This window comes from Carcharodon carcharias, chromosome 3, assembly GCF_017639515.1.
Source record: "Carcharodon carcharias isolate sCarCar2 chromosome 3, sCarCar2.pri, whole genome shotgun sequence".
Taxonomy (NCBI): Eukaryota; Metazoa; Chordata; class Chondrichthyes; order Lamniformes; family Lamnidae; genus Carcharodon; species Carcharodon carcharias.
The window spans coordinates 114,656,515-114,670,484 of NC_054469.1; the positions used below are offsets into that span (position 1 = coordinate 114,656,515).

At 41.8% G+C, this 13,970-nt stretch overlaps 1 protein-coding gene across 1 annotated transcript in view; it reads left to right on the plus strand.

Moving 5' to 3' along the window:
• Positions 1-13,970, plus strand: part of LOC121276315 (calcium-binding mitochondrial carrier protein Aralar2-like) — a 280,042-nt gene that overhangs the window by 199,969 nt on the left and 66,103 nt on the right. Inside the window, exon 13 of the mRNA XM_041184583.1 lies at positions 10,806-10,946. Within this exon, the coding sequence (XP_041040517.1) occupies positions 10,806-10,946 (141 nt within the window). The remainder of the gene's footprint in view (positions 1-10,805; positions 10,947-13,970) is intronic.

Genomic DNA, 13,970 nt, shown 5'->3' on the forward strand with positions numbered 1-13,970 from the left:
TAAGACTAATTTTAGCCATGCAACTGTAATCTTGTGTACTTAAGTTTTCTTTTATACTTGTTAATAAAGTTTCCCTCTGGAATTTGTTTGAGCAGCAATTAACATCTGCTGTGGTCATAACAGTGTCTATAGCAAATTACTGAGAAACCTACATAGGCCGGCTTTCTGTTCACCCAACATAGAGTAATTTCTCCCTCCTCAGAATTGGACTAGGAAACGGAGGCCCCATATAATTGAGTAGTAAGGCATAGGATGGAGAACCTGTCATCTTCCTGACTCACTGTGATGAAGCCAGGTGTAGGGAAAATCAAGGAAGACATTCCTGCCAGAGGCCGAGTGAGGCCCTTAGGTGGCTGATTAATAACCGCTTAAAGACCTCATCCCACTGTTGCTGGTATTCTACCAGTGGTGAGGGGGGACAGTATACGGCATGTAGGCGGGCCACCAAGTATACCTCGGTGGCCTCCTGTAGGCTCTGCAGAGGAGGGTGGGGGCCTCCTGAGTAGGCACCCTGTACCCTGTGGAGTGCCCCCAGTGGAAATTGATGTCCCTGCGGAAAGACTCATCTCTGGCCTCCACAACCTGCCTGACTGGCCTTGGCAAGCCTGCCCAACTCACAACTCACTTGTATTCTGGGACCTCCATCATGTTGCTGCTGTGAGATCTGCTGCAGTCCCAGCTATGGGCCCTGCTCCCGATGGCCCTGCTGGGATTGAAGAGTTGCCAGCCCTCTGATTGGTCAGTAGCTCTTGGAGGTCAGATCTTCACCCGTAAAGGCATGGAAACCCCAACAGCAGAGAATTAACTGCCTGATAGACATTCAGTCCATTTGGGGCTCCTGGAAATGGCCACAGTGGGGTCGCTGGTGGATGGGGCCACTGCCAGAATTGTTAATTTCAGCCCATGGAGTGCACACATTCCCAATAAAGAAAGACCTTATTGTCTGGAAAGTATGCAGCAGTGTTAACCAACTAAAACCAGAAAATTGACCAACACAAATCACTGTTAAGTTTCCCATTGCTTCCCCACCCAAAACTATATCATCCGTCAGGCTACTAGCATGCAGCTATCTGAATCTGAATGGAAAGAATGTTAACCATCATTAGGTAATGAGCCGCTCTTGGTCTTAATGATTCAGACAGGTGAGTCATCAGCAATACCCTGGATTGGTGTGGAACTGCCAGCTCAGATTAATGTGTTTGCCACAGAGCATGTAATCTGTTTCAACCTGAGACAGTGGCTGGGGAGGGGATGAAATTGATTGCAGGGGTATGGAGTTACGGCAAGGGCCAAAGAGGAAGGCTTTGATTTTCCCTGTGTTTAACTGGTGGAAATTGTGGCTCATCTAAGATAAACAATCTAAGAGAGGGGAAGGAAATGAGAGCAACAAGTAAAAGGAGAAAGAGACTAAGAAAAAGAAGGAATGAGCCAACAAAGAAATAGGGATATAGAAAATGATAGATAGGGAAAGAGAGAGAAAGAGATCAAGACCAGGAGATAGGGAGTAAAACCATAACTGAAGAATTGTTTGAAAGGGGCAATGACAGTAGGTAATTGAAGTGAGGAGGAATGAATGAATGAGGAAAAACAGATGGAAAGAGAGAAAATAAAGAAATTTTAAGGAGAGGGAAGGCAAAAAAGAAAAGACCTAAAGAAGGAATAGATTACATAATGAATGAATAGATAGAAAGAAGAAATGTGGGAGATAGGAAGAAGTGAATGAGGGGCAAATAAGGTAGAAGGAATGAGAAAAGGACACAAGAAAATGCTATCCAGATTTCAACTAAATAGGTGGAAACAAAACATGTAAAGGTCCATATCAATGGGAGGAGTGTTGTAGTTACTTACATGATATACTTCAGATACAGTGAAAAAAAGTCATTGAACAGATTATAATTCTAGGGACTATAATGTCCTTTTCCAGTTTGAGAGATTTATTCCTCTCTCGTTCACTCACCTTGTTACTTTGGGCTGGAATTAATCAGCCTGACACGGTCTCACCCACAAGTCGGAGAACTGGCGGGGAACCCGGTCACTTTCATGGGGGAGGCCTGATGGTATTAAGTGCTGTTCAGGCACTTAGTGCCACTGTCGGGACTGCCCAGGGATTTGGGATCCTGGCAGCAGATGTCCTGCCTGCTAAGAGCAGCCACCTAATCAGGTGGCAGCAGCTCTCCATTGTTTTCAGCACCACTGGAAGTGGTGGCAGCAGCTGGCTTTACACCCACCAGAGGCCCTGAATTGCTGAAGGACCCCACACCAAAGGTGAATGAAGGTGGAATGGGGACTTGGAGCAGGAGGGGGTCGGAGGCAAAGGCAAGGAGGTAACTTTCAGTGTCCGCCCCCTTTCCCGATGCTGGGTTTCTTGTTCAGGACTGAGTACCTGATAATGAGGGACACCCTCCAATCCACTGGGAGGCCACTAGAAAACCCAAAAGGATTTGCTGAACGGCCTTCAGGCAACACAGGAAAGCTGTGCGGCTCCCATTTAATTCTCAAGTCACCACTGAATTGCAGTGGGCTCAGGGATAATGGGAGTCAAGTAGCTTCTTAATGAGCCTAATTGACATCTGGCCAGCAGCAGACAGGAATCCCACGTTAGCCACTTTCACCCTCCGACTTAATCATATCAGATTTTGCCACCACTGGGCTACTGACGTGGGGCCTCTTTCACAATTAGGCGGCCGGCAGCCATGGTTCCTGCCATGATGGCTGCATTAAATCCAGCCCTGTATGTTCAAGTTCAATTCCCAAAAAACAGGTTCACTTGTCAACAACCTCAGAGGCCCTTGCATGAAGATCTTTTGAAGACTTGTCATTACGCCTACTCCTCCTCCAATGTACTTAGCGTAGTTCAGGCTCTTTCAAATATTTTCATTTTTTACAAATCCATCTTCCAGCCCAATCCTAGATTTTGCACTGGATAGATGGAAAAGCTTTAATTTGATGACGTGGGGTTCTGAACCATGAAGGAAAATTATTTAGGCATGTCTTATATGCCATAAGTTTAACCAGCATTGTGATCTTGCTGTCATTTGATAAAAAATGTAAAAGACCAAAGTGCTCTTTCTTACCTCCCTGAAAATCCTAAAAGGTTGTGCCCAGATTGAAGTTTGCATCATCCATGTCTTCCCAAGACTTTATTGAAAAGGACACCCCTCCATTATGACATTGTTGGGGATGTTTTATTTTGCACGATTCTTGTAATAAAGGCGTAAATGCATCCTTTATAAACTTATGACCATGCACAGACACTGTTTTTATGACTGTAGCTTTAAACATCTTGATTTTAAAATCCGCATTCTTGTTTTTAAATCCTTCCATAGCCTTGCCCCTACCAATCTCTGGAAACACCTCCAACCCACAACCTTCCAAGATAAACGGCGCTGCTCTAATTCTGCCCCCAGTTATAATTGCTCCACCATTGACAGCCATGCCTTCTGTTGCCTAGGCCCCAAGCTCTGGAATTCTCACCCTATACCTCTCTGCCTCTCATAAAGGCTTTCCTCCTGTAAGACGTTTCTTAAAACCTACCTCTTTGACCAAGCTTTTGGTCATCTGATCTACTATCTCATTTTGTGGCTCGATGTCATACTTTGTTTTATAATGCTCCTGTGAAGTGACTTAGGACATTTCATCTCGTTAAAGTTGCTATATAAATAAATTGTTGTTAGTCTAACTCCTCATTGCTAACATTGAAGCTTCAGTCACTATAATGCATGTAATGTCACCTTGAATCATCAGGTGAATATTTAAAAATCCTTAAGATTAAAATTATTCACATCTGTAAGCTTTATAAAGGAATTTTTGTCAGAATGAATGTAATTGTATTTTGCCAATACAAAGCTGTTGGCAGAGGTTCTATCCAAGTCAGTCACCCTATATTAGATTTGAAAAGAATACTTGACAGATTCTTGACTGTGTGTAAATCATGAGAGAGGCAGCATCGACTGTCATCTGACTGCTACCTGTGTTTGATCAGTGACCTGCTGGGTCTCTTGTGTAGAAACCCCCATGCTGTAATTTTAGGAGTATTCAGAAACAGAAAACAGTGCTTTGATTAGCCTCCTTTTGATGTCTTCAAATATATTATGGTGATTTTGAAGCTCAAGATAGAATGTGTACACCTTTGATAACCGTATCTGCTTTTTCTCCCAGATGCATTCTCTTTTACATTGAATTGTATGGACAGAAGTCTATGTGCGGGCTGAAATGTCAATAATAGGAATTATTGAATTTGAATATGCTGGAACTTGGCATAATGCATGGAAGCTATAAATGGATTTTTTTCTCGTGCCTTTCAAACAAGGGGAAGCATTCTGCTCCGTGTCAGGAAGCAGGTTATAGTTTTCATTTTATACAAAAATAGTTTACCAGATTTGATTGATTATTTCATTTATATTAATTTTAAAATTTTGTTCCATGATCTCTGCAAATATAGTGTCACATTTACTTGTTAATGAAACTTCAATGTTAGCCCTATATACTAAGCAGTAATCAGGATTTATTTAGTATGTATTGACCTGGAGTTTCGTCCATTTTTCTATGAGAGATTGGTAGAGAACTCTCACAAAACAATAATGTTCTTGGAGGTTCCTGCTGTGGTTAGTGATTAGAGAAGAGGTTTTCCTAGGTATGACCCGAGGTGCAATGAATTACTTGAGCATAGTGAATAACAGAAAATTCAATGTGTTAGAGTTATATAAATGGAAAGAAAATTGGGTGGTTCCTTTATATATATTCTGAACCACACAATTTTCTGATAATCACTATTCACCAGTACCCAAAAAGACTCCTGTTAAATAGGTGAGATGAAGTGCATGAAGAGCAAACTAATCATAACCCTTGAAAGAGAATATGATTGACTGTACAAATTCCTCATTTTCAAATTATACGTTTTGTGTCACCATTTCATAATGGAAATAAGCATGTTTCCTAATTTTATTGCTAGTTGTTCATTGTTTGTAAAACAAAAACAGAATTACCTGGAAAAACTCAGCAGGTCTGGCAGCATCGGCAGAGAAGAAAAGAGTTGTCATTTCGAATCCTCATGACCCTTCCACAGACCTGCTGAGTTTTTCCAGGTAATTCTGTTTTTGTTTTGGATTTCCAGCATCCGCAGTTTTTTGTTTTTATCTCTGTGTTCATCGTTTGTGTTGATTCTTAAGCAGTTAGGATTTTGAAATACAACTAAGAGAAGTGTAATCAGCAGTATTGCTTTCAGCCACCTGGTAATGGTAAATGTGGATATGGTCAAACTATCTCATTTGAAAGGTGCAAGATTTGATGTCTTACTTTATGAATCAGCCATGCATGGCATAAAGCGCTGGCTTAAAACATGCAGGGAAGTGACTAATTCTAATTACTAAAAAAATTAGCACATGTAAGTGATCTTGGGAGTTGAAACCAAAGCAGTAGTTTTAATTTTTAATTTTTCTCTATTGTCTATATGGTTTTCGAACTCAAAAAGTTATAAAGTATCACACACTTTCTGTTGATATTTTTAAGTTTAGTATAAAATAAACTGTTAAATATTTATTTATTCCTAAAATAAGTGACTTGCCAGCCTCTGACGTTTATAAAGATTGACCTCACGTTGGAACTAACTAAAATGATTTCACTTCTTAAGATATTATGGACAAACTTGCAAGAAGTTAATTTTATGAACTGTTTAAAATTCTATTTCCCTTTATGAGCGGAGACAGATACTGAATGAGTGCAGTTTAATAATGCTTGTGGTTTCTCCCTGTCCATCTGTGTCTCATACATATTCATATTGAAGACCATCTTGTCAATAGAGATATTAAAGCTTCAGAGCATATTTCTGAAAATAAAACTGAAAACTAAACTGCAGTTCAAAAACAATTTTAAAAATAAACCAAAAGCCTCAAACAACCGCAACAAAGTCAAACCAAGCAGTAGTACAAAAGGCTTTTTGTTAACTCCTGTGGCAGGTTCACAAATTAGAAAGACAAATACAGCAGATGAGTGAAGAGATGTGTAAACTATCTGTTAATTAGCAAACTGTAAGGCATAATTATGACCTCAGAGCAAGATACAGGAACCTACAATGGCAGACAGAAGCAAGGTGATTTTTGAAGGCAAGTGGTTTCATTGAATCATCGCAGGTAAGTGGTATGCCCGCACTAGATCAGACCTCAAGGATTGGAGCTAAAGATCAGTACAACCAGAAACAACATTCCCACTCCCCCACCAGCAAGTTTTTAGGCAGGGGCAAATATGAATTGAACCCTCCAGGCTCCCACCTGACCCAACTACACAGTGATTTTATGTTGAGGCGGGCAAGGTCTTGGACAGGAATCCCACCCTTGCCCCAACTGAGGCCCTTAAGTGGCTGGTGAGAAGGTTGAGCTAGTGTGGGGAAAGGCTGAAAATCGACAGGGTTATGTCTCAGGTGGGAAGGGGGAGGTGCCTCCATTAGAAGCCCCCTTCTGAAGTCAGGTTCCCCCCCCCCCACTAAGGTCCGGTGGCTTCCAGACACCCCCCCTCACCCCACAGCCCCAGCCTCTCCTCGATCGTCCCCTTTGTGCTCCCCACCCACCCCCAGGCCTTCCTTACCCTCCCCACCCTGCGACCTCTTGAACTTACCTAGATCCCCACTCCCCAGACTTAGGCTCAGACAGCCTCCTGAACTTCCTCTTCTGTCGCTGCAGGGACTGGAGAGCTGCGAGTCAATCAAGCTCTCTAAGGTGGGACTTCCTCCCAAGTGAGGGGCAGAAGAAGTTCTGTCTGCGGCCACTTCACACTCACTCAAGCATGAAATGGCTGCGGAACAGTCGGAGTTGGAAGGAATATGTTCCTCTCCGACTCTTCGGATGGCGGGAAGAGAAACCCACCATCTGAAAAATGCAGGCCATTGTCACAATTAAGGAACAACTGCTGAAAGAAGACCAAGGGAATAATGGATGGAAACAAGAAGTTTAGGAAACCTTGTGAAGATATATTAGTAGATTACACTGCAGATACTGAACACTTTTGTTACAGGAGCATATAAGGACCCAGAAGCAATGGTAGTGTTATGATGAGGTGTTATATAAAATATTAATGGATAATGTCATTGGCTGGACATACATTACTTTATAATGTCATCGTACTGTATAGGTATGTATTCAGCTTTTTTGAAAAGAACACTTTTGCAAAGGATTCTGGCTGGCAAAAGCTACAAAATTGCACTTGCAAAGGACATTTTGTGCTTTATGGAGATCCCAAGTCTATGGAACGCTCAGAGAGCAGTCATGTGATCCAGCTCTTGGTTGCAAAGAAAGATACTGGATTTAAATAGTCCACAAGAGACTGCCACAGGGGCAAAAGCCTTACCCCATCTCTCTTCTTCTGAAACTTCTCTCATCAAAGCTAAGCTGCTTGTGATTTGAAAACCCGACCATAAGATCTCATTTCTGCAAACCCAGAGTTCTTAAAGGAGAATTCTGAATCAACCATCCACCACTGCAGACCGACTGTTCCACCATGGAAAGTCACCCTTCAGTTGTAAACAAGCCTCTGGACAAAGACGGATAATTCTTTCCTGGCTTGTTACTTGGTCAAGTTTTTTATATCCAATACTCTATAGAGTTTTATCTAATTTTTGCATGCTTGGTGGGGGGGTGGGTATTGTGTGTGTGTTGATCTTGTATTGTGGGTAGTTGGACATATTTGTACATTTTAAACCTTTTGTTAATAATTTCTGTATCTTTACCTGAGTGAGCTTTAGCAATAAAACTGAGTCTTTACTTGTTAACTTAACAAACCTGGCTGGTTTATTTCTTGCACCAAGACAGTTAAATATATATATGAAATTGGCAATATCGCCTCCCTTTCAAATTCAAACTCTGTTATAATCAGCTCAGGAGTGGGACAAAGAGAGGAGTCAGTTCACTTCTGTTCACCTGGTCATAATAGTAGCCAGTAAACAAGAAAGGATTACTGGTCTGTCTCCACCCTTAAGATACGCTTTAAAATTAATTACTTTGACCAAACTTTTGGGCAATGTTGATTCCTTTGGTTTGTTGTCAGGATTTTTTTGTCCGATTACACTCCTGTGAAATTCCTTAAGGCATTTTGAAATGCTAATGTGTTCCTTCTCTTTAATGTCCATGTATGGTGATATTTTGTTACTAATTATTCTAGCGTCCACATGCTCCTTTTCAGTGCTACCTTAATGGGAAAAGAACGTAAAGCCTGGCTTTCCCTAAGGGTTTTCCAAGATGGGGGTAGCTTATTAGCTTCTTTAGCGGGGTCAGAAGATATCTCTGACATTGGGCTCCAGAAGCCTCTGGAAAATCCTGGCCATGGTCTCTCTCCTGTCCACTTCCCTGATCAATACCTCCAGTGTCACATCGGAAAACCTTGGAGCCCTCTCTTTGCCCTGGTGTTCCATTTCCCTTGTCTATAGTTGTAGCAATAGCATTCAGCAGTAGCTTTCTGTGATTCAGTGCAGCCTCCCTTTAAGAGCTGGAGGCTAACTGTGACATGTGCAAGCCTCACATACCATAAAGTGCCCTGTTGACCTTTGAGCCATGAATTTGTTGAAAAGTGCAGGCAAGATGAAGTATGTGCTACCTGTCTCTACGGGGATACGTATGGACAGGGTGTGACTCATGATCCCTGTGACAAGAGCCAACTAATTTTTATGCCTTGGATTGATGCCAAAAGGACATGCAAGTACTACTTCAAGGAGCTGCACCTACACATTTATGCGTTTACCCAGAGAATGCTAGTTTAGGTGTCCTCATGACAAGGATGGCATTCGAAGCCCACCCAAAATATGTAAATTACAGGACTTTGGAAACCCAGAGCAGTCCTTGCTGTGCACTTGAAATGTGCTAGTGCCAGCTGTGCACTGGAAGAGCATTTACTATTTTAACTTTCGTGCTACTATTCTTTTTATTATTCATTCATGGGATGTGGATGTCACTGGATAGGCCAGCATTTATTGCTCATCCCTAATTGACTTTGTTCAGAGGGCATTTAAGAGTCAACCACATTGTATTGGGTCTGGAGTCATATGTAGGCACAATGAACCAGATGGGTTTTTACAACAATTGGCAATGGTTTCATGGTTGTTATCATCAGACTTTTATTGAATTCAAATTTCACCAGCTACTATGGTGAGATTTGAGCCTGGGTTCCCCAGAGCATTACCCTGGGTCTCTGGAATGCTAGTGCAGTGACAATACCACTATGCCACTGCCTCCCTCCATTCTAAAATATTTGTTTACATCTAAATTGTATGCATATACATTTCACTGAACATTTAGGGATTATTGAAACTGACACAAAAAGGCAGTGAGGTGATTAGGAATTTGGAATCATTTATTCATGAGAAATTGCTGTTTGGTATAGAAGGGAGACGTTACAGGGAAAATATAATCTCCATTGCGCCTGTTTGTGAGTGTTTTAGAACCATAAAACCAAGAGGGCTAAAGCCGATAGAACATGCGCCATGTCCACCTGGTGCCAAGAACTAGCTTCAAGCAAATTTTTCACTCAAGTAATTAAATTGCCCCAAATTAACAAAGTATAATGAACCACCTCTCAAATTTGTCGTTAGAATCAGTTGCTTATCCATTTCAACACCTTCTCCCTTTTAAGTCAATGAGTAATGATTGAAGTAAGATCAATAATTTGTGAATATGAATGAGATATTTGGTTTGATAATATGCAATGAAAGGAGGGCCCACCTGGATGAAAATGCATTTTTAGTAAAATAAATGTTAGCTCCCAAGTGCTTCAATAGACCACTTTTGCATATAAAACACTTCTTTGGTTCCAGTTATGTTTTTTTTTCACTGAAAGACTGGCATGCTTATACAAACACTTCACTGGATGATTAATGCAATATACCCATCTTTTAAATTTATTGAGTAATGTTTTTTCAGGGAAAAAAATACAACTGCAAAGACAACGCAATATTTTAAGCTTCCAGTTAATCCAACAGCCTCTTCCGTGTTTGCAAGACTTTCCATTCACCTTGATGAAAGTTTGAAGGCTGGGCTGAAACCTAAGACTTATGGGCTACTGACAGAAAAGCAGATGTAATTGAACCCAAATCTTTCATTTTAAGACTGAAGATGTTTTATCTTCTCTTGTCCAAAAGAGCATTATGTTTAAACTGCCAGGTTCAAATTTTATTGGATTCTTTTCCCCCTTATCCAAACAGTTGAACCCTCAGCAAATGCTGTGCTCATTTTTCATCTTAAAGGGAGTTTTTTTTTTTGTTGGCTTATATAACCTAGTCACAGGATGACATAAACAATGAGATTGGAAAGTGGGATTTGTACGGTAACCTTTTCCATTGTTTCATACCGAGTAAGGGGGTTAAAATAAACCCACAATGTTTCCTTTGTTTTTCACCAAATGTTATGGCCCAGTTCTTGAAACATATAAGTTGAGGCTTTGATCTGATAACTTGGTAGTTTTTGGCAAGGAGATATTGCTGGTGTTTGTGGCTGGCTTTCAGTATTTAGACATTTAAATTGTTTCACAAGAGAATTATGCTGATTTTAGCAATACAGGTACGTAGAATTTTAACAATTTTTTAAAATCATATTGATTTTTTAAAAAGACTTATGGTAATAAGGATGCTGTATATTTTTATTATTGCTTTTTAAATTTGTTTTGTATAGCACAATGAAAAACAACACTGAAAACCAGGCTACACCTCATTGAATGTCTCTGTGTTTTACTTGGTGCTGATGATTTCGATTTGAAAACTTTTACATTTGTATAGTGACCTATGGACAAATGTAATTTCTTACCAGGTATTACACTCATTCTTTTCATAGGGTGGTGGTTCACAAGTTATCTTCACTAATCCACTGGAGATTGTCAAAATCAGGTTACAGGTGGCAGGTGAAATCACCACAGGACCTCGTGTCAGCGCACTGACTGTCATAAAGGACTTGGGTTTTTTTGGGCTATACAAGGTACAGTGTGAATTATCTGCTAGATGTTTTAAGTATGAATATATTGAACTTTTTTTTTAACATGAGTCCTCTTTAAGTGTCTCCTGTAGTTAGCACATGAATACGGACAGATGGAATGCAATGAATATAGTCCAATTTCTATATATTTCTTTTTGTATCTGTCTTGTACTCATGCCTGAAATCTATAATCTTTTGCATGAGCTTTTTGGATGGGGCCAGAGTGTCTATAGTGCTATAAGACAAAAGTAATTTCATGTGTAATGATGCAGCCATAGGTGTTTGCCATATTTTGGATGAATAAGATAGGTACATTATATTGTTAATTAATAACTGTGGGCCAAATTTTCTGCTCCCGCTGGTGGGGGGAATTGTTGCAGGCGGGGGCACTAAATTTGGTGTGAATGCAAAAGTCAGTTTCCTGCCAGTGGATATTAGTTTGGAATTTTGTCCTCCTGACATTGATACCAGGTTATAGGCAGGTCAAGTTTCCCACTGAGCTGTAAAAACGGAACCACCTTTGCATTAATTTGCATCCTATGACTGCTCATTAGAAGGCCAACTCACTGGAATTACGTTCTACCCTAAAATTAAGTGCTCCGCCAGCAGATAACTAGAATGGCCTGTTTTACAAGTGCATATGTAGCGCACACCTTGTGAGCTTAACTTCATCCATGACGTAGAGGTCAGCAGATCCTGCTTTCACCTTCCCTTATGACTTTAACTGCGAAATATCGGCCCCTGTAGCACAAGCTAAGCCAAAGTTGGACATGAGAGGCACCACCAGCGGGGAAGGGTGAAACGGAGGCTGAACAGGTTGGGGGGTGGGGGGGGGGGTGCGGCGGAGGAAGCATGAGAGGGGAAGGTGACAGAGAGCCAGGACATGAAGGGGAACATGAGAGGGGAGGACTGAGACAGAGGCAGGATTGGCGAGGAGGGAGCATGGGAGGGGAGGGGTACACAAGAGAAGAGGGGTGAAATGGAGACAAGACTAGTGGGGTGTTTAAGGAACAGAGTGGAAGAGTGAAAGACTGTCCACAGCCGAGGATAAAAGATTGTCTGTGGAAGAGTTAGAAACTGTCCTGAGGCTGAGGCCATGTTGTCAGGGACAGTTATCAGAGACTATCCTGGGGCTATATGGGGCATGCATGTCTTGGTCCTGGCCTTGGGTGGGTAGGCCTTTCCAGATAGTAGCAGTTGTACACAGTATGGTGTGTACGGTGTAGCCTGTCACCTAAGGCATTAGGTCCTGGGGGCTTGAGTCATGGTATTGTGAAACAGGGTACAATAATGTTCAGGGTATGTTGGTAGCTGAAAAGCCATTGGGGGTGTATTGAATGGCCTCATGGTGGGGGGGTCCCAAAAAGTAAGTGTGCATGTGGCCTCGAGAAGGAGAGGGGTCAGGTCACATGGGGGCATCAACATTGAAGGGTTCAGGGTGGAGAACTGGAATACCCACACGAACAATGATGTGGTCAAGGGTAACAGAGGGATGCTGAATAGTGATAGGAGGAATGGAATTAGGAGTGGTGACTATGGAGGATCATGGGAGGAACTTGTTGGGTGTCAGGGGGAGGTTGGAAGCTGGTCTCACTTTCAAAGGTTATGAGCACTATGTTTGCAATCATCAAAGAATGACACAGTTTGAAAAACAAGCTAGAAAAAAATCGATAGGGGAGGGGTGTCAGGGCATGTGGGAGGAGTTCAGCAAAAACAACTTAGGGCCGAATGAAGGGGCACCCTATAAATTTACTGCTCAAACTATGGATAGCATGGCTCAGTTGACCTGAGGGTGAAATGCACAATGAAGGAGTTTTGCTCCATAATAGTGGTGCACGTTCAGGTGAGAATCCATTAGGTTTATTTAGGTGGTGCATTTGGACTTAATTAACATCTGATCCTTACAGAGCCATGTGAAAGAGATGTAGGGTCAAACAATGAAGAGCCATGGCTGCTGCACAGAAGCCAAATGGACCCTATAAGCCTCAATGTTCCTGGTGTAGTTGTCAGGGCATTCAAGGCACTATGGTTAATCATGACACAAGTGCAATGATTGCTTATCAGTAGTTGTTGTCTAGGCTACTGGAACACACTAACAGTAGCCTGACTGAGGGTTATAGCTGAGCTATATATTGAGGATCTATTGAGCCTAATTAAGACCCTTGTGAATGCACAGTCGCATCTGTGGGGGATGTTCAGCCATCTGTCATCCTCCAGGATGTTATCATTCTGCAAGGGGTGGACTGGTGATGCCATTTACAGACTGAGAGCAGATCAAGGGCTAGAGACTGGATTCCTGCCTTGGATATGAAGGGAGACCATTCAAGGGAAACTATCATTTATTGCTCATTGATGAAAAAAGAGATGTGTCTAAGCTTTTCATCTTGCACTCATCAGTACACTGGCAAGAATACTAATATAAGGGTGAAAACAACAATTTATACTGTATGTGAAGAGAGTGCTGATTGGTTGGCAAGTGGCGTTGCCATGGAGAATGCACCACTGATGGTGACTGACAGTTAACTGCCAAGCATTGTTTGAAATTTAAACCAGGCAGCTTGACCCTGATTGGTTAAGGCATTGCCCTGAGGAATGTGTCAGCAAATGGCTGTCACTTATTTTGTGGGATTCCGAACGACCTGACTGACTTTCACGTGCAATGCGAATGTCTTACAGAGTTGCGAGGCCTTAAGACCAACCCGGACATAAATATCAGCAAAACAAAAACAGAATTACCTGGAAAAACTCAGCAGGTCTGGCAGCATTGGCGGAGAAGAAAAGAGTTGACGTTTCGAGTCCTCATGACCCTTCGACAGAACTAGAGTTCTGTCGAAAGGTCATGAGGACTCGAAATGTCAACTCTTTTCTTCTCCGCCGATGCTGCCAGACCTGCTGAGTTTTTCCTGGTAATTCTGTTTTTGTTTTGGATTTCCAGCATCCACAGTTTTTTTGTTTTTATATAAATATCAGCAAACCTGACAAAGGCACGGGAGTAGTCATCCTTAACAAGCGTGACTATGTCAACAG